Genomic DNA, 20,101 nt, shown 5'->3' on the forward strand with positions numbered 1-20,101 from the left:
GTTCACAGACATCTGATTTTCTTCTCCTATTTGTTGGTTAATTAATCATGAAAGGTTTCACTTGAGTGTCTCCGAGGAGGCGCTGAGGAAAGAAACCATGATATTGTTCTGTTCCTCCCAGAGCCGAGGCCCTCCTCCTCCTCCTCCTCCTCCACTGCCGCCTGCCTAAACTCCAAAACCCGAGACAGGTGCATTCAAGCCGCCGCAGGCAACATGATTGCTGCCATAGCGATGGCCGCTGTACGTGTGCGGCGACGAGCCCGCAGGCCGCCATGATGTCCTCCTCATGATTAAACCCCTTTCGCCTCACTCTGACACCTTAATGTTGCCCACAAACCCCCTCGTTGATGTATAGGAGCCATTACTGCAGCATCAAATGAGGGAATGAACAGTGCGTGGAAATAAGCAATGCACCCAAGGCGGCCCCTGTTGCTGGTAAAGACCGCTAATAAATTGCAGTCATTAAGATGTTAAGAGTCACGTGGAAAGCAGGCGGCGAAACTGCTGCGGAGAAACATCTCAGGCGGATGGACAGGACTTCAGATGTAAATGCCAATGTCAAGGGGGAATCGACGTGGGCAGAACACACACACACACACACACACACATACACACACACCCTAGCTGCAAACTATACAATACACTTTAAAAATTTCCTGCAGCCGTTGCCAGGGAAACAGGTCAATTAAATTAGTTTTCTTTTGCTTAAATAGATTTGCCAGTGTGATACTTTGGAGAGCACCTGAAATATTAAAGAAATCTAACAAGCCTTATAATAAATATTGAGGATAACAAAGTGCTTAAGCATTAAAGTACAATGCAGCCTAAGTTGAAGCCTAAGTATGTAGACTATCGCACCAGTGGAATGCTGATTAACACGGCATGCAAATAAGGCTGTTGGTAGAGGCGGATGTTTTACACAGCTCAGTCAAAACAGCTATGACCAGGACTGATGCAAGATTCAAAAGACAGGGAAATGTAACGTTTGAAGTAAATGAAACACAGGGAAAGAGTGGAGTTCCTCAAGGATACACTGGGAGACGGGGATGGGCTATGAAACCTTACAAACAACAGATAGAGCACATAACCCCTGGAAGCACCGCGCCAAGGGGCCTGAGGCACGCAGTCGGGCGAGTTGTGACGTTCATCCTAAGTGAGATGGATTACAGAGAGCCTAGTTTGATTTGAATAACAAGCAGTTTACTGCCCGTGATGGAGTAGCTTCCGCAGAGACGGAGGTCTCTGGGAGGATGAGGGTACAAGCCGCCCAGCCCTCCCATTAAGTAGAATATGTTCACTTGTCTCCATGTCGAGACGGTCTACCTGCTCAAACACTGGCCAGCTGGTGGATGGAGGGGATGGAGCTCTTGGTTGGTGTGGCTATAGACTGACACACTGACAGCCTCGGCCCATAGGTGAAGTCATCACATGGACTCCCAGCACATTAGAGATCTAGCGAGACGCAGCGCTGCCACATGAGGCAGAGCCATACAGACCTGAAAGAATCAGAAAGCTCTAAATGAAAGATAAATGAGATGCATATGTGTATGTGAGGTGCAAATGCTACTCACAATGTGTAATTCATGTTTAGTATAATTGCTCATACATCTGTAGAAATTTGTCATTGGCAAGTTGAAATCAATTACCAAAACACCCAAAAAGCATGCAATTCTCATACAACTCACAGTTTTAAACAAATGCATGTATTGTATTTTTGTGGTCAGAAATATTTCACCACTTGCACAATTCCCATGTTGCTGTGTTTGTGGCTCAAACTGTATTTGTTAACAGATCCCTGCCATCTGTGAATACTGAACTTAGACACTGTCTTTGTCCAAACTGTTTTGTAAATGGAGAATGATTCACCACTAGTTTGGTATTTGGCCATAGCTGGACACATTGTCAAATAACCAGCCAATGCTGATTGACTCAAGCAACTGTATTGGCAGCAGCTATTCAGACAAAAGCCATGAAGCATATGGGTTTGCATAAACAGTTAAATTCAAGACATGGATGCAATCAAAGGAATTGAATGTTGGATTTGTATCAGCATGGGCCAGGAGCAGAGTCTGGCTCTCGCTCCTTCTGCAATGCAGGATCACAGCAGTAAAATGGTGGCTGTAGGTTATCTGTGTACTTTTGTAGACAATCTGTACAATACAGAACATTTGATTTCCATAACAGTACAAGACAATGGACAAGTCAGTCAGAAGACAGAAGATGTGAGGTGAGGCATCAGACTGGGGGAAACGTCCAATACAGCAGACGAGGTGCGCCCTCTTGTGGAAGATCTCCAACATCACACTTCACATTTAGAGAGTCAACGAGTTCATTTCCCAATTCACCGTTCTGTGTAATTCAAAACGGAGAAACTTAAAGAGCAACTAAACAACCAAACTCAAATCTGTGTGAAGCCTGACATCTAATGGTAAAAAGCATGCTACTGAAACTTCCATCTGGTATTGGCTTGATGTTTGCTGCCAGGTGATGTCATCTTCTAGACTACAACAGGTGGTGACATCACCTGGCACCAAAGACCAGCCATTAGCAGATGGCAATTTCAGTAGCATGCTTTTTTAGATGTCAGGCTATACACAGATTTGGGTTTGATGTTTAGTTGCTCTTTAGGTTTCTTATACAGAACACTGAACTAGGTTTTGTGTTTAGTTACTCTTTAACACAAAGTCAAAATCATATAGTATGTTTGTTCCCTCAGTTTGTGACAGTTAATATCCTCACAGAAGAGTTGGGTCAATATTGAGGTTGAGGAACAAACCCATAAATAACTGTGACAGCAGAGGCTTCGAGAACATAGACTTTATTCATTTCATATAAAAACGACACAAAATACTTTCAAAAAGTTGAACAGGTGCTTCAGTTTATCTTCACAGGGACAAGAGCCGCCCCCCCCACATCACACACAGGACGTCCCGGGGAAATCACCAGGGCCATCGCACCTTTACATCCATATTACCAGCTCACATTCAGCTCACATCCACTGTGAACGGAGGGAGGCTGCTATAGCAAAACCACCAGCAGAGGACAGGGTGAGCCTAGGAAGAGCCACCGCTCCTTTACACTCCTCCCTCCCTACCTCCTCTCTCTCTCTCTCTCTTCCTACCCCCCCCCCCATTCTCCGTACGTCCAAGACTCCTCCTCACTCTCTTTTTTCCCTTTTCTCCGTCTACTTTTTCTTTTTTTTTTCAATTTCTTCCTAACCCCTCATGGCCCTGAGCCCTCCTTCTCTCTGATTGGTTCCAGACGTGCCACTGAGCTCTTCTTGCCGACTCAACATTCCACAGCTGGAGACTGCACACACACACACACACACACACACACACACACACACACACCATACACCACACACACACACACACACACACACACCACACACGTACTCCTACTCCTCCTTCCTCCCCCCTCTATCTTAGTCCAACTCACAGAGCAAAAAAAAAAGAAAAAAAAAAAGGGGGGGCTGTTTTTTTTTTCACAGCAGCTCAGTGAAACACCAAAAGCCTCAGACTGAATCGGCTCCAAAGCATTCCTGCGAGCAGGAATACAGAAATCCACTCACGGGCAGGAACTGAAGGACAAGGAATGTGTGAGGGGGAAGAAAATCAACTTTTCTCCTTCTCCTTTCTCTCTGGTCACTACGCTTCCCCCTTCCCCGACAAAATGCGAAATCTCAAAATGACGTAGAAAAAGAATGTAAAGGAGGTTTTCTCGTAAGACGGGGTGAATTTGCTTTTTAAAACATTCTTTGGATCTCATATATATACAACTGCGTCATTCACATGAGGGATGTTTTCCTTTGCGGGGCAATGAGAGGTTCAACTGTTGGCAAATATCCCACATAACAAGGAGAATTTCCAAATGTCTTTACCAGTCGCACTGCAGACCAAACACATAATGAAACCTGCATCATTACAAAGAAAAAGAAAGAAAGAAACACCTTAGTAATAATGCATACAGACAAGTGAATGCCTGTCCATAAAAATGATGAACCAGACTAATATCGAATTACCGATGCTTTTCATGATGCATACAAGCGAATGACTGCGCTTAAAAAAAATGCTGAATCAGCTCCAGACGGTGGCAGAGACAGCCAAAACAAACAAACTTAGGAATCATGGAAGCGATAATTGTACCTTATTGATAAAGCCTAAAAACAAGTGAATGATTGTGAATGAAAATAAGGTTTGAATCAGCTCAAGATAATAGCAGAAAGTGCTGAAACGTACACAGAGCCGTGGAAGCTGAAAGTCTGATCATTTGGTGACAATTCTCCAGTCCTGCTGTACCAAAAAAAACAAGACAAAGACTATTTAAGAACAGCTTTCAATCCCAACTCATACTTATGTGCGCAATGCTAGTGTGCTGCCACTACTTTGCCATTGTAGTCCCGGGACGTTTTGAGGTCACCACTGCAAATGGTCCCTGTCGCCTTCCACGCATTCACATTTGGACTTCTTCCTCTTCTTCTTGTCGGCCAGCTGGTGCTGACGTGTCGGAACAGAGAGGAGGAGAGAGGCAGACTCACAAAAACTACACATGCATCATCATTAACAGTCCTCTACAGCTGCACGGATACTGAAAAAAAAAAAAAAAACACAAACAAATCAACATCAATAGAAATGAAATCAACACAATGAACCGACAAAACGCACCTCAAGTTCTGGTAAATACTGTCATGGCAAAAAAAAAAAAAAAAAAAGACGAAGAATTTGGTCCTGAAGGAGATTGTGTGGATATTTAGATGACAGAGATGGATGCTTGGTTAGAAAGCTTACTTAGTTAAGAGTAGTTGCTCTGATTGTCTTTTTTTTTTATATCTGTACCTACTTTATAGACCTGGCGATCAAAAGGGAACAAGAGAGGAAACATACACCAAAACAAAAATTCACTTTGGCACCACGGCAGACAGCTAGGAGTCATCCATTTCATAACATTGATTTTATGTCGCGCTATCAAACTTTTCCAGCTGCAACCAACTTCCCGTACAATCCATGAATGGTTTTCATGAACCCCTTTTTTTGGGGGGGAAAGGCTGTCAAAAACGGATGGATCTGATTTGTCTTGACAGAATGCTGTTGAGTCTTGGTGAGAGCGGGATCGAGAGGGCGGGGCATCATTTATTTAAAAATTACATCGACATCTGCTGCGCTCTACACAGCCCTTCAGCGTTTTAAAAAAAAATCTTGCTTGTTTTTTTTGTTTGTTTTTATAAAAAGGGAAAATTTAAATGCCACAATGTCAGAGTCAGAATCTGAGTCAGCACTTCCGGCCTCTCCCGGGCGTGGGCCGGTCCCGGGTCAGTCCGTCCGGCGTGGCTCCTGCTACTCCGGCTGCTCGTTCAGCTCCATGTCCGACACCAGGATGTTCTTCTCGGCCTGCTCGGCGGGGGTGGAGTTGGTGCGGCTGTAGCGGGCCCCTTCGTAGGAGCCCCGGGCCCCGATGCCCCGCCGGCGGTACAGGTAGATCACCCCGACGATCAGCGCCACCAGGACCAGGCCCGTCACCATGACAACGATCAGAGTGGGGAGGTGGTCTCCAGCCACTGGGTGGAGACAGGAAGAGGGCGTCAGGACTCGCATAGCTAATCCCCCTTTCATGTATTCATGTTATAACACACAGATACGTACACTACACTACAACTGAACAGAACAGTCACACTTACTGGTTACAGCTGAGGCGTCGGCACCTGCAAACGGAAGAAGAGACAGACGTTTAAAATGGACTCCTGTAGTATTTGAGAGTAGATTCTAAATGCACTACTGTATGCATAAGTAATGACAGCATCAGTGTGTGTGTGTGCATGACTCTTTGGATTTGAGTCCAGTCTCCAGAACACTTTTCTTGTTCCTTGTCTTGGACTTGTCTTGGTCTTGGCCACTATGGGATGCTGACTCGACTTTTTCCTGCCTGTCTAAAAAAATTTCCAATTTTCCATTTGCTCCACCTGGTCAGCCTTCACTTATTTTCTCCCCAGCACTATGAAGAATTTAAGGGATTATACACCTGTGTATAGTATGCATTGATTAGTCAAAATCCTATGCATTGATTAGTTGGATGTTGAAGGATCTAAGTACAGAGTTTCTGCAGATAGATCTACATCTCTGTTGATCCTTAAGAAACTCCTTAAGCATTATTTTTACATTTGGAAAGAATTGTACACTGTGTATTGCCTATTTTGGTCTTGAGTAGGACTGGATTTGCTCTTGTCTTGGTCTCATTGTGTCGGCTTACTGCGAGGCTGTTTGCAGATGACTCCGTGTGTGCGGTTTTTGCAGGAACCGGGCTTCCACAGGCCAGTGTTGCTCTGGATCCAGAAGCAGGAGTTGGCAGACAGCATGCTGAGGACGGTGCCCTGCCCCTCCCAGTTGGTGTACGACACCTCCGTATCCTCACTCCACATTAGACTGCCACCTGCGGCACGGGAACACATGCACACCGGCTCAGTGGGGCTTAAAACCCATTCAGGCACAACGGGTTTCCTTAGTTTCATCCTGAGTGGATCTGATATAACACATCATGTTCTAGCTGAAATTTCTCTGTTTATTCACAGGATATTTCAGTCAAATTATCTCATTGCACTTGTAGATTATTTTGCTGGTTTCAATAAATAAAAACTTTTTTCAGGATAATGCAACTTGTTTCAAGACATTTCCAAGAGAAACAAGTTGAAGTCAAATTTATTAAAATGAGCAAAGCTATCTGCCAGTGGAGTAAGATAATTTGACTATAAATATTCTGAGGTAAGCCTGGATAAGAAATGCTGAAAGTTGATAAGTCTGGACACACAATAAAATTACCTGCCAAGGTTGTCATTGCTGGCAGGGTAAACATATCAGATTGATTCTCATGCAATATTTAGCCTTCACAGATTTAATGGCTGTTAATTTTCCTCCATAGAGAGCCGTGGATGGGACTTGCAGGTGAAATGTTTTGCCGTACCTTTCATGGTGATGCCCAGCCAAGCTCCATGTGCCTGTTCTGCGTAGCCCTGGATGTGCTCCCATACAAATCCATTCTCCGTCTCATCCAAGACAGAGAGAAGTTCAGCTCCCACTAGAAGAGAGAAAGAGCATAAGATGGAGAGAAACCGAGACAGAGCGAAATTGATCATATACATTATACATTAAGTATATCGACGTGTTTTGTCGGTGACATCTATAGTGGAGCAGGTCGGAAGTGATGCACCATGTTGGCTCTTTTCAATTCAGTGTCATGAGCTGCAGAGAGTTTGACTAGTGGATGTGTGACAAGGAGAATCGTCTGACAGTCTTATATCCTTACCTTTCTTGCAGGTTGTGTGTGCCTCCTGCTGCAGCTTAAGACTTTGCAGGTTGAAGGCGTAGCAGTGGTTTCTGAAAGGCACCCACGCCCACTGGCCCAGAGAGTGGGGGCACTGGCCGGGGTAGATCCACTGGTGAACCACCGGCTCGTCTGGCAGGGGAGGAGGGGAGCAGGGACAGGGAGTAAGACATCTGAATCTACTTTAATGTTTAAGTTAATGCACATATCCACAGTCGCACTTTCTGTACATATGCTGTCTCTGTATCTGTTATAGGAATATATTTTCTATGGTGTTTAGTTTTTACAATGCACATCTACACACCACAACACTTTCTGTACCAATGCATGGCCTCCTATAGACTTCTTAATGTGAATATGATGCACATTTGATGCATATTGCTGAAAATCCACATATGTGCTTCCTCACTTTTTTATATTTTATAACACCTTTGCTTTTTAAAACAGTGTTTATACACACTTCATAATCCATTTCTTGCTTTTGTTAAAATTGAAAACATACACACATACACACACACACACACACACACACACACACACACACACACGTACCACTAATTTGACAGATGGCAGCGTCCAGTTTCGCATCGCAGGGAGTCATAGTCCACTGCCCAGTAGTGGTCATGTGGCCACATCCAGCCATCTGATTGGGCTCTCCATCTTTCCAGTTAGAATACGCCACTTCTTCTTCGCCCAGCCAGGTGAAGCTCTGCCCCTGAAGACCGTACACAGAGATAGAGACACGGAAATTAAGCTTACACTTCACTGCCAATTATCCTACACTCTATTTTTTGTGACTCCATTGATGAAATAGACGTGAGCTCACCCCGTAGTTGTAGAGAGCGATCCAGGCCGGCCGGCGCAGGCTGTTGATCAGCAGGGTGAGGTAGGCCTGCTGGTAGGGATCCTTCACCGTGGCCAGGGTCCCGTTCAGAGACTCACACATGTGCAGAGCTCCTGTCCAGTCCAGACGCTTCTCCACCACCCGGTACGTCACTCTACCCAACTCCACGGGCTTCGAGAGGGAGGAGGGGATGAGGGCGGGGGCCGGGGGGAGACCGGGGTCTGAAGGAACAGCCGATCCCAACAAAGAAAGATGAACTGAGTCAGCCATGTCTAATTCACCGCGTTTGTACATACTCTGTGTTTTAAGGGCAGACATTTGATTTTGTTTTATTTGATCATTTTAAAAACAAGTTACATAGTATATACAATATAATGTATTGCACCTGGTTAAAAAAACAATCGAGGATAAAACACAAGAAGACTTATTTCCATTGCGGTTCTCTAGTCCAAGAAGGACACAGTGTCAGTGAGTCAATATAACAATAAACAACAACAACAGACCAGTAATATACAAATACTATATATCTTATACAATATAAACAATTCATAAATTCTACATAAAACCCAAATTATCACCAATGATCAAATAAACTAAGATGCCACTAAAATGGTTTTCAGTGAGAAACCTTATCCATTTTTTTCACATCCTTTTAAATATGTGCCTTTCTTAGTGAGACTTTCACATCTGTACACACCCACGTTAGCTATACTGGCTCTGTTGATACTAGTTCCTGGTTCAGTGATATGGCTGAATGCTGCACCTTGTTTCCTCTGACAGATGAAGCCGTGCTTCTCCATCTCACAGGCCCGGGACGCCCACATGCCGGTGTTCTTCTCTGGGTTCCCATGAATCAGCACCACACAGTTTCCCTTGGAGGTGACAGTGATTTCATCAGAAGAGGGAAATGAAACAGGACGATACCAACTGGACACAAAGACCGGTGAAGGTAAAAACATACAGGGTGTGATTTGCTCTGCTTTTGATTTCCCTACTTCTGATCATTAAATGTAAGTGGGGACATGCTTTCTCCCCCCCTCCCATTGTGAAAATGAAAGTGAAACTTAAAATTCCACAATTTGCTCCAAACTCTGTTAAGTGACATTTGTGATATTAGGTAATTTAACCGATAACTGTGTCGCTGTGCTTCAATGCCTTGAATTGAAGGATCTGTGCTTGTTCTTTTTCATACCTCCTCGTGTAAGATATCACACGGTAAAAATGCAATCCAAAAATATCCCCCCCCCCATTTGTTTTCATCACAAATCGCACCCTGGAAACATGTCCTGAGTACTGAGCAGCGGCAGAGACGGGGAGGAGCTGTGAGTACCGGGGTCTTGTTGTGGAGCGGCCCGCTGTTGTCCAGCGGCTCTCCAGGAGCCCAGTTGGTGTAGCTGAGCAGGCCGCGCTGGGCCCACTGGAAATGACCTTTAGAGTCTGAGGTCAGACCCACCCAAAGGTCAACACTGATGTTGTACAGCAGGGTGGTGACGAAGGCTGCGGAGAGCAACATCAATCATATTATTACTGTTTGGCTGTGTGTGTGTGTGTGTGTATTTGTGTTGGTGTATATAGGTGCAGAGAGACACTTAGGGCCAGTGATGTAGTGGTAAATATTATATAACATTATAGTGGTAAATATTAACATGTGTGAATGTATGCATTTCTATGTTTTGAAGCATGGATGTATGGATGGATGTCATGTTTTATTATTTTAGTTAGTGCTATGCCTTCTGTTTGGGACTGTGCAATATGTTGTGTTGTTGATTTGTATTCTGTTGTTGTGTAGAGAACCAGCAGCACTGTGAGTTCAAGGCTAATTTCCCCACGGGGACAATAAAGTATATCATATCGTATCATATCGTATCGTATGGTATCGTATGGTATTGTATCGTAAATATAAAGATGAATCTATAGCCTCTAGTTTGTGATCATCATAAGGCAAACATCCACCATTATAAACTAAAACCCATAAGTATTTATTTATGCTTTTTTCCCTTCAAAAGACCCAATTCTCATATAACTTACATCAGTCTGACACTACTCACTATGATGAATAATACAATTTTCTTCATAAAAGATTCATATCAGCCTAAAAGGGTGGATAAACTCTACTCCGCAAATAAAGAATTGGCTTAACTTTTTTTTTTTACGTTTAAGTTCACCCTCCACTACCTCCACAGCTCTGACTTCATGGAGGCTGTATTCTGCTGTATTATTCTACTGTAATTACCTTGCTCCAAATGATTGGGCACCATTGCCAGGACGCCTCCCTTCGTCTCACACATCAGCTTGGCTGCGGACCACGTGGCGCGGTTTGACTCCTCCTGGCCAAACACTCTGAAACACTACAGAGGCAGAAGATAGAAATGTCACCTTCACACGCGTGTATAGATGAATTAAAGACTGCTCAGTTTAGGTCAGGTTAGGACAGGAGTAGGTGCTTGACATAACAACTGCATCTTTTGTTTCATAAATAATAAACATCAGCATAAATACTGAAGTGGAGGAGGAGCTGAATGGGGATGAGAGGGAGTGTGTTGTACTCTGGTGAGACAAGATGCTGGTGTTTTGTTGCCTACAGACATCTACCTTATGTTGGTAGGAGGACCAGCCGTCGGGACATCCTGATGGGGGGAGGGGGGAGGACGGCGTTGGGGGAATGGTGCCGGTGACGTTCACTCTCTTGCAGATGTAGGGCAGGTCCGAGTGGCACTTCTGATCCGCCCACTCCGCTGTTTGGGAATGAAACATAAAGACGTGTGTGTGTGTGTGTGTGTGTGTGTATGACGTTCAAATTCGTCTTCCGAGTTTTCACCCACCAAGACCGGCAGTCTCTTCTTACCTTTGCTGACAGACATGTGGACACATTTGCGGTCCCGGCTGAGCGGGTGCGGCCTGCCCAGCGCCCAGGACACGTAGTTGAGCACCGAGTGGTCTGACCAGCGGAAACGGCCATCTTTTTCGTAGGTGTGAAGCCCCACCCACCAGTTGTCACCCTCCACCTTGGTCATCTGCAGGTGAGAGAAACTATGAACAGGCTCGTCTAGGCCACAGCCACAGATACATGCAGCTGTTTGGAGAAACATCATTATAAGCATCTCAGCTTATAATGTTAGGGAAGACTTTTAAACGCAGAAGGCTTGTCAACAGAAAAGGAATACTGCAGTTGAGGAGGATTGGATGGGTGTAGAGTTACACATTAGAGTAGCATGTGCGGGAAATGGGGTGTTTTACGGATTTTGAAAGATGGTAGGATGGTTAGCTGCAATGCAAGCTTTTATAAAATTACCACTGTAATAGGAAATCTTTTTTTTTTAATCAATAACAAGTAAATGTTATTTTTCTGCCCTGTGATATAGTCCTTAAACAGTAGCTGCACAACGTTGTTGCTATGCAACACAAAAGTACCATAATGAGTGGTGATTTTCAGTGAGTGCATTAATATTTAAATTATCTGTTATGAGGCCGCTTTGAGCGCAACTCAGACAATCAGAACTGAGGATTTATAACAGCATGCGTTGCTCTGAAGGATACTCTCACTACAAACGAGGCTGAACTAGTTCTGAAGGGGTGCAGTGCCTTGCGTAAAGTGTTGGCCAGGAAGGCCTCCTCCTCAGCAGAGTGGACCGAGGCCAGCGAGGCATCGAACCAGGAGCAGATCCTCTGGGCCTGGTCCCAAGTGGTGCGGTGGTCGAAGAACTTATACTCAGCCTCCTGGAAGCCCACCCACTCTGGAGAAGTGGCGCCTGAAAGGTGAGAGGAGAGAGAGGAGAGAAGGAAAGTGATGAGGAATAATGGGAGGGTTTTGAAATGAATCCTCAGGAGAGAATGAAAGCACGCGGAGTGGTTGTGTTGCACAATAGTGGTTATGTTCACAATAAGAAAGGTTTGGTTGGCAGACTGACCTTCGGTGGCCTCTGGTTCCACGTCAGTGCTACCTGAAAACATAAACACCAGCAAAAGGGAAAGGTTTCATGACATACATAATGCAAGAGGTTCAAAACACACCACAGCATATATACATTATTCAAAATTATAGCCAATACCAGTACAGCTAGTGCAGCGAGAGGTTGCCCCCTTTGTGAATGTGTGTCATATATTATCCTCTCTCTGAATGTGCATGTAGGTGCTGTTACACAGTGCTGTTTCACCTCTGGGGATCTTGCAGATCCAGTCTAGCTCAGAGTCACAGTGCATGGCCAGCCAGGTCATAGTGCCCAGATCCGCTGCAGCACACTGCCGGATGTTGTAGTAGTAGCGGCCAAAGTTCTGGTACGTATACTGAGACACAGAGAGAGCGAGAGTCAAATAACATTGTGTTAGACTCAGCAAAAACACTGCTGTGTTTAAGTGATAGATCATTTCGTAAGCTTTTTTTAAAATTAGTTTCTGTAATGTTTGAGTTTGTTTACAGGTAGGTTGTAACGACATTATCGTGACTCACAGCCAGTCCATCGCTCCACTTCCAGCTGCCGTTGTCCATGGGGTTCCTGCGGTTCAGACCAATCCAAAACCAGTGCTGCTCATGGTCCTCCGACTCCCTGCGGGCCACATCATCATCATCATCATCATCATCATCATCATCATCATAATCATCATCATCATCATCATCTCATCATCATCACATTTACATCACATTTAATTCAACACCATACAGCCACATCTGCTAGTCCAGAAGCTCACAGACAAGTTTGGCTTGGACAGCGGTATTGTTGGCTGGATTCTAGACTTCCTCACGTGCAGGACACAAAGAGTGAGAGTAAATGGTCAGTTTTCCGAGCTGTCCGTAACATCCACTGGCTCTCCTCAGGGATGTGTCCTCTCTCCTCTACTGTACCATCAAATCTTGAAGTTTGCTGATGATACAGTCATAGTGAGCCTGCTAAATAGTGAGGAAATTTCCCATGGTCCTGTTGTTGACTACTTTTCAAACTGGTGTCATGAATCGTTTTTAGTACTGAATGTGTCAAAGACTAAAAATATGTGTATTGATTTTAGACGTTCCCACCCCTCTCCTGTCAGTACAGTGATTGATGGCCAGAATAAAGAAATAGTGGAGTCCTACAAGTATTTGGGAACTATATTAGACAATAAACTGACATTTGAGAGTAATACTGACATGGTGTACAAGAAAAGCCAGCAGCGTCTCTTTTGTCTCAGGAAACTCTCTAAGTTCCAGGTTGACAGGACACTGATGACAATGTTTTATCGATCTTTTATTGAATCTGTGCTCACTTTCTCCTTTATCTGTTGGTATCAATCTCTCAAGGTAAAACACAAAAATGTACTCAATAAGGTGGTTAATATCCATCCTAAAGAATCCATCCTGTCTGATTGTTCCCATCCTTTACATCAACAGTTTCAGTTTCTGCCATCTGGTACCCTCCTTAGACTTCCACTGGCTAAAACCAACAGATACAAACACTCCTTCATACCCTCTGCCATCTCCCTCCTAAACTCTAGGAGGAAAAGGTAGTTGTCTGCATAACGTTGTATCTTTTAATTAACTGCGTATTTTTATTGTGTATTTATCTGTTTTGGTCTTGCTGTATTTATGTGCCCTGTGTCTTATGTGTGCTAAATGTATGCGTCCCACTGCTGCATAACCAATTGCCCCACTGGGGACAAATAAAGTTATTGAACTTGAACTTTACATTTTAGGCTTACAGCTGAGTGACTTAGAATGAACAGTTTCAGAAAGCCAAATTTAAGATTTTTTAAGACATTTTAATGCGACCTGGAATTGGAATTAAGACCAAATTAACAGTATTTCCAAGTGCACATTCTTCTGAAATGAGCAATATTAAAAAAACAACACCAGGGAATGGAGTGGTTAGGGACCTGATGTCCAACATGTTTGGTGTATTGTATTAACCCCGTCCTGCATTAACCTAGGGGTGGACATGCATGTGAGTTAAACTGAATGAGATCAAACCATAGGATAACTGACACTATTGCTGGTCCCATTAACATCTTCATCATTGCACTCAATTATTATAATTATTTTGTTGCCTCACTTTCCAACTCTGCCTTGACTACATATCACCAAATGTTAAGAACCACTATCTAATTCTATAGTTGCATTAAAATGAAACTTCAACCCAAACCTACATTACATGGAAAAAATAACACATTTTAAGGCCTTAAATTTAGAGTAATTTAACCCGCAGACCCGTGGATACTCTACTCTGAATGAGTGCAACAGTAGAATAAAGTTCATCATCATCATAGATCCACGGGTCAGAGGTGCACACCCACCCAAAGGTCTCATGGAGGACCTGCAGGATGAAGTGCTCCTCCTCCGGGCCGCTGATGCTCAGCAGGTTGGCTCCATGTTTTTGGCAGAACAGATGAGCCTGCAGCCAGCTCAGCTTCTGCTCCAGCTGGGGCGAGTGATACACCTGCAAACAGGTAATACAGGTGTAACAACAGTCCAGTAACAAATGTAACACAAATAATATATAAAGCAAGAACAACTTCCATTACCACTACTAGCAGTAGTACTATTACTACCACAATTATTATCACTACTACTACTACTACTAGTACTATTACTAATGCTTCTACTACTTCTAATAATAATAATAATAATAATAATAATAATAACAATAATATCAGCATGGAAAGAGCAAAAATCATATTAACGAAGCCATCAGCTATAATAAAGGGAAATTATGCCCTGCTGGCTCCAGGCTTGCTCAGCAGAGGAGAAAAAGCACAAGACAGCCTAACAGTAATGTAATCCTAACAATACAAATTTGCATAAAAATAATAGCACTATAGACTTGAAAGTCCACTCATCTGTTCGCCGAACGCTAAGTACATCATCAAACTGGAGTTAAAAGGACAACTGAAACTGCTGGTGCTTCAAGGCCCACTCAGCAGTATTCTCAAACCATGTTAGACTTCATCAAACAAATCAGCAGTGCTTGGATAGCATAATAAGAGCAATAACATGTTATTAGGGTTAATGCAAGTTCATAAAAATGAGTTTTGAGATGTGCCTAAATCCACAGATTCAGATTTAGCTAATTATATTTCCTCCACTGAGGTATTCTACAGTTTATTGGAAAATACCTGATCTCTTCTGGTTTTAATTTAGGCCTTAAATGTAAATGCATGCAAATTATTGAATATTATACTAGAATTGTTTCAGGGTTTCATGAATGGATGACTTGAGAGTTACATAGAAACAATATGTAAAACAGCAGTACCAACGCTGAGGCCACGTACACCATGAATCACTACCGCTGAGCTGAAATCAGTGTTAATTTCATCACAAAATTAATGATGAATGCTGACAAACGTTTTACAAATTTATTACAAATCAGTATGACGAATAGAAATTCTGTACTGTGACACAATTATAGCCAATACCAGTACAGCTAGTGCAGCGGGAGACACCGTTATAAATATTTCATATTTCATTCCGTTAATGATGAAAATAAGATGAAGCGAAAAAAAAAAATGCTGGGTTTATATTATGAATTCTATCAACAATGCAGTGGTGTGAATGTTCCTACAGTTCCTTCATCATTTTCTTCACACTAGAAGTTCAACTCCAGCAAAGAGAAATATGCTTTTGAAATGTACTTTTGTTGTTGCTTGTAAAAAATAATCATATCTACATCTACAAGGTCATATAATAAAAAATCATGCAAGTGCAGAGTTGCCACTGATTAGCATGTTAACAAAAACTGTACCCTATTTGAAATAAAGTGCAAGGAACGTTTGCTGTGTTTCTAATGTGTTTCTCTTTCGCTGCCTGACAGAAACTAAAGTCTAGACGTAAACACAACCCAAATACTCCTGTCTGGGTTCATCACAGGAAGAAGTGCAAGGAATGTGGACTTTCTTTTGGATGTCATGGTCATCATTAATACATTTTCACTCAGACATCTGTCTGCCAGACAAAAAGTAACATGATAAAAAATTTAAAGGATGAAAAAATACAATTCCTTTCTTTTCTTTTATAGCCAAAAATAGTTGGTAGTTGCAGTAGTTCACTACATCTCAAAATAACAAAAACACTCTAAATATGAACTGAACTACAACCAAACTACTGCAAAATGTAGATAAACTAGTAGTCTAATTACATGTAGTGAAAGTACTCCTATGCCATTTTAGTCCTTGAGTAACTGACTAAATTGAATTAATATGACGACTAAAATCTGACTGAAATTAGAAGACACTTTCAGCACAGGACTAGGACTGGGACCGGCTGTAATGTGGTGCAGCACCTTGTAACAGTAGCGCAGGTTGCTGTTGCTCTTCCAGCCGCTGGGACAGGAGCCGGTGAGGCTGGGGGTGGGCTGGGGCGCGGGGGGCTCGGGGCTCAGAGACGCGTCCTGGTTCTGACGGCAGATGAATTTGGCCCGCGATGACGCACACTCCCTCACCTCCCACAGACCTGTTTCGTAGCCCGTCGCCATGGAAACGCAGCCGCCATGGATGCTGACTGAAATAGATACAGGGTGAAACACAAGTGAGAGGAGGGAGGCGGCACTGATGAAACCGGCGGAAATAGAGGAGCGACGCGGAGACGGAATCTGTAGAAAAGCCCCACAGCCAATTTGATAAGCCATTCCCTATTATGACAATCAATAGATTATAAAAGGTGCTATTTGTAGCATTTTTGTTTCTAAAGATTCCTGTAATCCCTGTTGCTGCTTATCCTCCTTCCTCTCTGACGTCGCTCTGTTTGTTTTGATGAGCAAGAAGAAGGATAAGAGATGATATCTGCCCTTGATAACAGCCAATATGCATTCAGACAAGGTAAGCTGTGTAGCTGAAAACCATGCAGTTAGACTAGTGGGACTGGAATAAAATTGTGTATTATTTGCAAAGTAAAAACAATTTTGTGCCGTAAAGGAATTTCCCTTTGTGCCATAAAGCAATACAGCAGATTTCCTGCAAAATCCCATTTTACACTGCATTTTACACAGTATAAAACACAATGTAGAGACTGGTAGAGGCTGCCTCTTTATTTATTGTTAAAATGCTGCACATATAATTTATTTTCTGAGTATTTGTTTTCTATCTATCACTCCGCAAACCTACTGCAACAACAACTACAGCAATACTTTGAGCAAAGAGCAGACAGTTCATAGGGATCTCTGGTCAGGTCTATCAGTGCAGTCGGAGGACTCGCCCAAGTCCAGACTACTCCTCCACTACATTTCCAGGTCTGGTTTGAACATTATGGATATCCTGTATCCAGAAAATCCATGATAGCCCTGAATTTACAAGGAGCATTCTCCCCCTTTGCTGCTTCATCCCTGCGCTGCTGCAAAATCTATTTGTTCGAAGAGAAAATCCAATGGTTTACAATTTCCTCAATAAATTGGTCCATTTTTGATACAAGAAACCAACATCAGCACATACCTCGCTGACTGATTTTAACCACTGCGGATGATTGTCTTAGATAAGCGTATCCCCAGCTAATCAAGGCTGTTTTAGGGCCAAATCTAGATATCAGGATGCAGTTTTGTTTGGGTATTTTGGCTGCAAATCTGAAAACACCTGGGACTGATCCAGACTGGGATTTTAGAACTTTCTTCTCATTGAATCATAGTTGGATCAGATCTAGGGTGTGCAGACGTGGCTCTCATTCAGAATGGGCCTCGTGTTTTGGGCAATTGAAGATCTCTAGTTATAGATTACATGAAACTTTAATGATCCCCTCAGGGAAATGAAGTTGTTGCAGCAGCAGAAAGAAAGATATAGATAGAATATGGAACCACATACAGAGTAATGAAGGTAATATAATAACTAACAAGAGGACATAGTGAGAATACTATACAGGTAAATAAAGATTAAATCATCTTTGCTGATAGATTTACAGATTAGGAGTGGATGTGTGCATTAATTGTTCACATTATCAGGTAGACAGATGGAAGAACATAGAGTACATATAGTATGTACAGAACTGTGTGCAGACATGCTAATGTGCATTATGAACTGTTCACATTATCCCCAAAAAATACTGATAAAGCTAATATAGGCCCAGTTTACACCTGGCATAAAAATGCATCTCCAGTATGCACATTTAAATCAGATTTCTCATGCACATCACTTCTGGTAAAATTTACGTCCTTTTGACAGTAAACACCTCGTCTTGCTTGCTGCTCATCCACGAGTATCATGACAATTCATTTTTGACCAGCATGTTACCATCCGAGCTGCCTGCCTCTTTACTTCTATATGTAATTTGGAAACACATTGCATTTACTCTTTTTTTTTGTTAATGTGGCCAAATCTTCTCTGTCCACCTCAGCAGGTGGTTTGGATGATCAGATCTTCAATCTGTCTTGGAGGCATTTACATCTGGATTTTATGCATTTGTACTCTGTCCGATTCCAATACGTTCAGCCAGAATGCATGTTAATGCCAGATGGAAAGTGGGTCATATACGTATACAGATGTGCAGATGTGTACTGTAAGATATTCACATTGTCAGATCCTATTTGTAGCTCATATTATACATCAAGCACACACACATTCAGACAGGGGGAGGTAATACCGACCTGGCTGGTCTCGATTCCAGTTGGTGTAGGACACTTCGTCCTTGCTGAGCCAGTGGAACGAGCCGGGGCTCCCCTGGTCATGGAGGCCGATCCAGAAGGAGTCTCCAGAACGACCAAACACCAGGCTGTTGGCGAAGGCCTGCTCAAACCTTTAAAGAACAAAAGGGTCGTTCAGTGAAGCAGTGCTAACGAAACACTGTTTTAATCACTGTGTGTGTGTGTTCATGAGTGCGCTGCTGTACGCACCTGTTGGTGATGGTGACAAGCCCAGCTCCACTGTCCTCACAGGCCTTCTTGGCCTCCTCAAAGGTGAACAGATCCTCTCCCACCCAGTAACAAGATGGACTGTGCCACTTCCAGCCCTGAGGAGAGGAGAGGAGAGGAGAGGAGAGGAGAGGAGAGGAGAGGAGAAGAGAAGAGAGGAGAGGAGAGGAGAGGAGAGGAGAGGAGAGGAGAGGAGAGGAGAGGAGAGGAGAGGAGAAGAGAAGAGAGGAGAGGAGAAGAGAAGAGAGGAGAGGAGAGGAGAGGAGAGTGTGAGATAAATCCCTTCTTTTGAGAGGGTTTTGAAATGTGATTTTTTACAGAAAGTTAAGGCATGAAAAGGATGATCAGGATATGGAAAATAAAATTTGACTCACTAGGTTTTGTGCGTCTATGTGTATGCATGTGTGCGTGTGTGTGTGCGCGCATGTAAGCCTCATCCCCCTCCCTGTAACTGATCCCCCGTACTACTGCTATAAAAATGTGCTCTGGGCCGGATTAAAAGAGGTTTGAAAAAAGCCAAATGAATGGTGTCTTTCAGAAAAAAAAAAAAGATACGTGCAATTTATGCAGTCAAAACAGAAACCGGCCCACTTATACCAGCCGACGGTATCACAATGCAGAGTAAGGAGAACAAGTCTAGGCACACAGAAATAACTTTTCCCTGGCCTCAATCCCTGCTGCCAGCTCATGTCGTTGCGGACGTGTACAGGCGAGGAGCGCCGCCAATGTGAAAAGGTCAGGAGGGGTGAGATCTTGCGCGAGTATGAAAGTGAGAGACAGTTAGTGTACGGCTTTGTGTGAATCGGCTCAACCTCAGGCTTTTTGCACAACCACGTTTGGCAGCCAGACAGAAACCTCAAAGACTTCCAGCTGCTGGGGAAGGCTGCTCTGCTGAAACTCCTATCTTCTTCGCAGCCACTGTCTCCTCGTTCCCCTCCTCCCTCCCTCTGTCTCACAGTGAAAACATCATATCGGGGCAGGGAAAACAGTACAGTAATAGTAGTGCTTTTCCCAGTAATGAGTGATTCAATTTCAGCGATAATATTACAGTTACGGATCAAAAAATTAAGTTGTTATTTTTGCTATCGGCCCCTCTAAATATCGGATTGAATTTGATCCCACCCCCATTCCCAGATTTGTTTCTGTCAGA

At 43.3% G+C, this 20,101-nt stretch overlaps 1 protein-coding gene across 1 annotated transcript in view; it reads right to left on the bottom strand.

Annotated features, from left to right (window-relative positions):
* Positions 1-2,829: 2,829 nt before the first annotated feature.
* Positions 2,830-20,101, bottom strand: part of mrc2 (mannose receptor, C-type 2) — a 34,347-nt gene continuing 17,075 nt past the window's right edge. The window contains exons 10-29 of the mRNA XM_071520065.1: positions 18,934-19,049; positions 18,688-18,836; positions 16,402-16,619; positions 14,420-14,562; positions 12,606-12,702; positions 12,313-12,442; positions 12,067-12,099; positions 11,741-11,907; positions 11,004-11,172; positions 10,751-10,893; positions 10,392-10,506; positions 9,489-9,655; positions 8,922-9,030; positions 8,141-8,379; positions 7,867-8,029; positions 7,297-7,446; positions 6,955-7,068; positions 6,247-6,426; positions 5,678-5,701; positions 2,830-5,557 (exon numbers count right to left, since the gene is read on the bottom strand). Of these exons, the coding sequence (XP_071376166.1) occupies positions 5,337-5,557; positions 5,678-5,701; positions 6,247-6,426; positions 6,955-7,068; positions 7,297-7,446; positions 7,867-8,029; positions 8,141-8,379; positions 8,922-9,030; positions 9,489-9,655; positions 10,392-10,506; positions 10,751-10,893; positions 11,004-11,172; positions 11,741-11,907; positions 12,067-12,099; positions 12,313-12,442; positions 12,606-12,702; positions 14,420-14,562; positions 16,402-16,619; positions 18,688-18,836; positions 18,934-19,049 (2,847 nt within the window). The 3' untranslated portion in view covers positions 2,830-5,336. The remainder of the gene's footprint in view (positions 5,558-5,677; positions 5,702-6,246; positions 6,427-6,954; positions 7,069-7,296; positions 7,447-7,866; positions 8,030-8,140; positions 8,380-8,921; positions 9,031-9,488; positions 9,656-10,391; positions 10,507-10,750; positions 10,894-11,003; positions 11,173-11,740; positions 11,908-12,066; positions 12,100-12,312; positions 12,443-12,605; positions 12,703-14,419; positions 14,563-16,401; positions 16,620-18,687; positions 18,837-18,933; positions 19,050-20,101) is intronic.

This window comes from Centroberyx affinis, unplaced genomic scaffold, assembly GCF_046629955.1.
Source record: "Centroberyx affinis isolate AG114_WGS23_722 - 3 ecotype Tasmania unplaced genomic scaffold, CSIRO-AGI_Caff_v1 ptg000765l_1, whole genome shotgun sequence".
NCBI classification, from domain to species: domain Eukaryota; kingdom Metazoa; phylum Chordata; class Actinopteri; order Beryciformes; family Berycidae; genus Centroberyx; species Centroberyx affinis.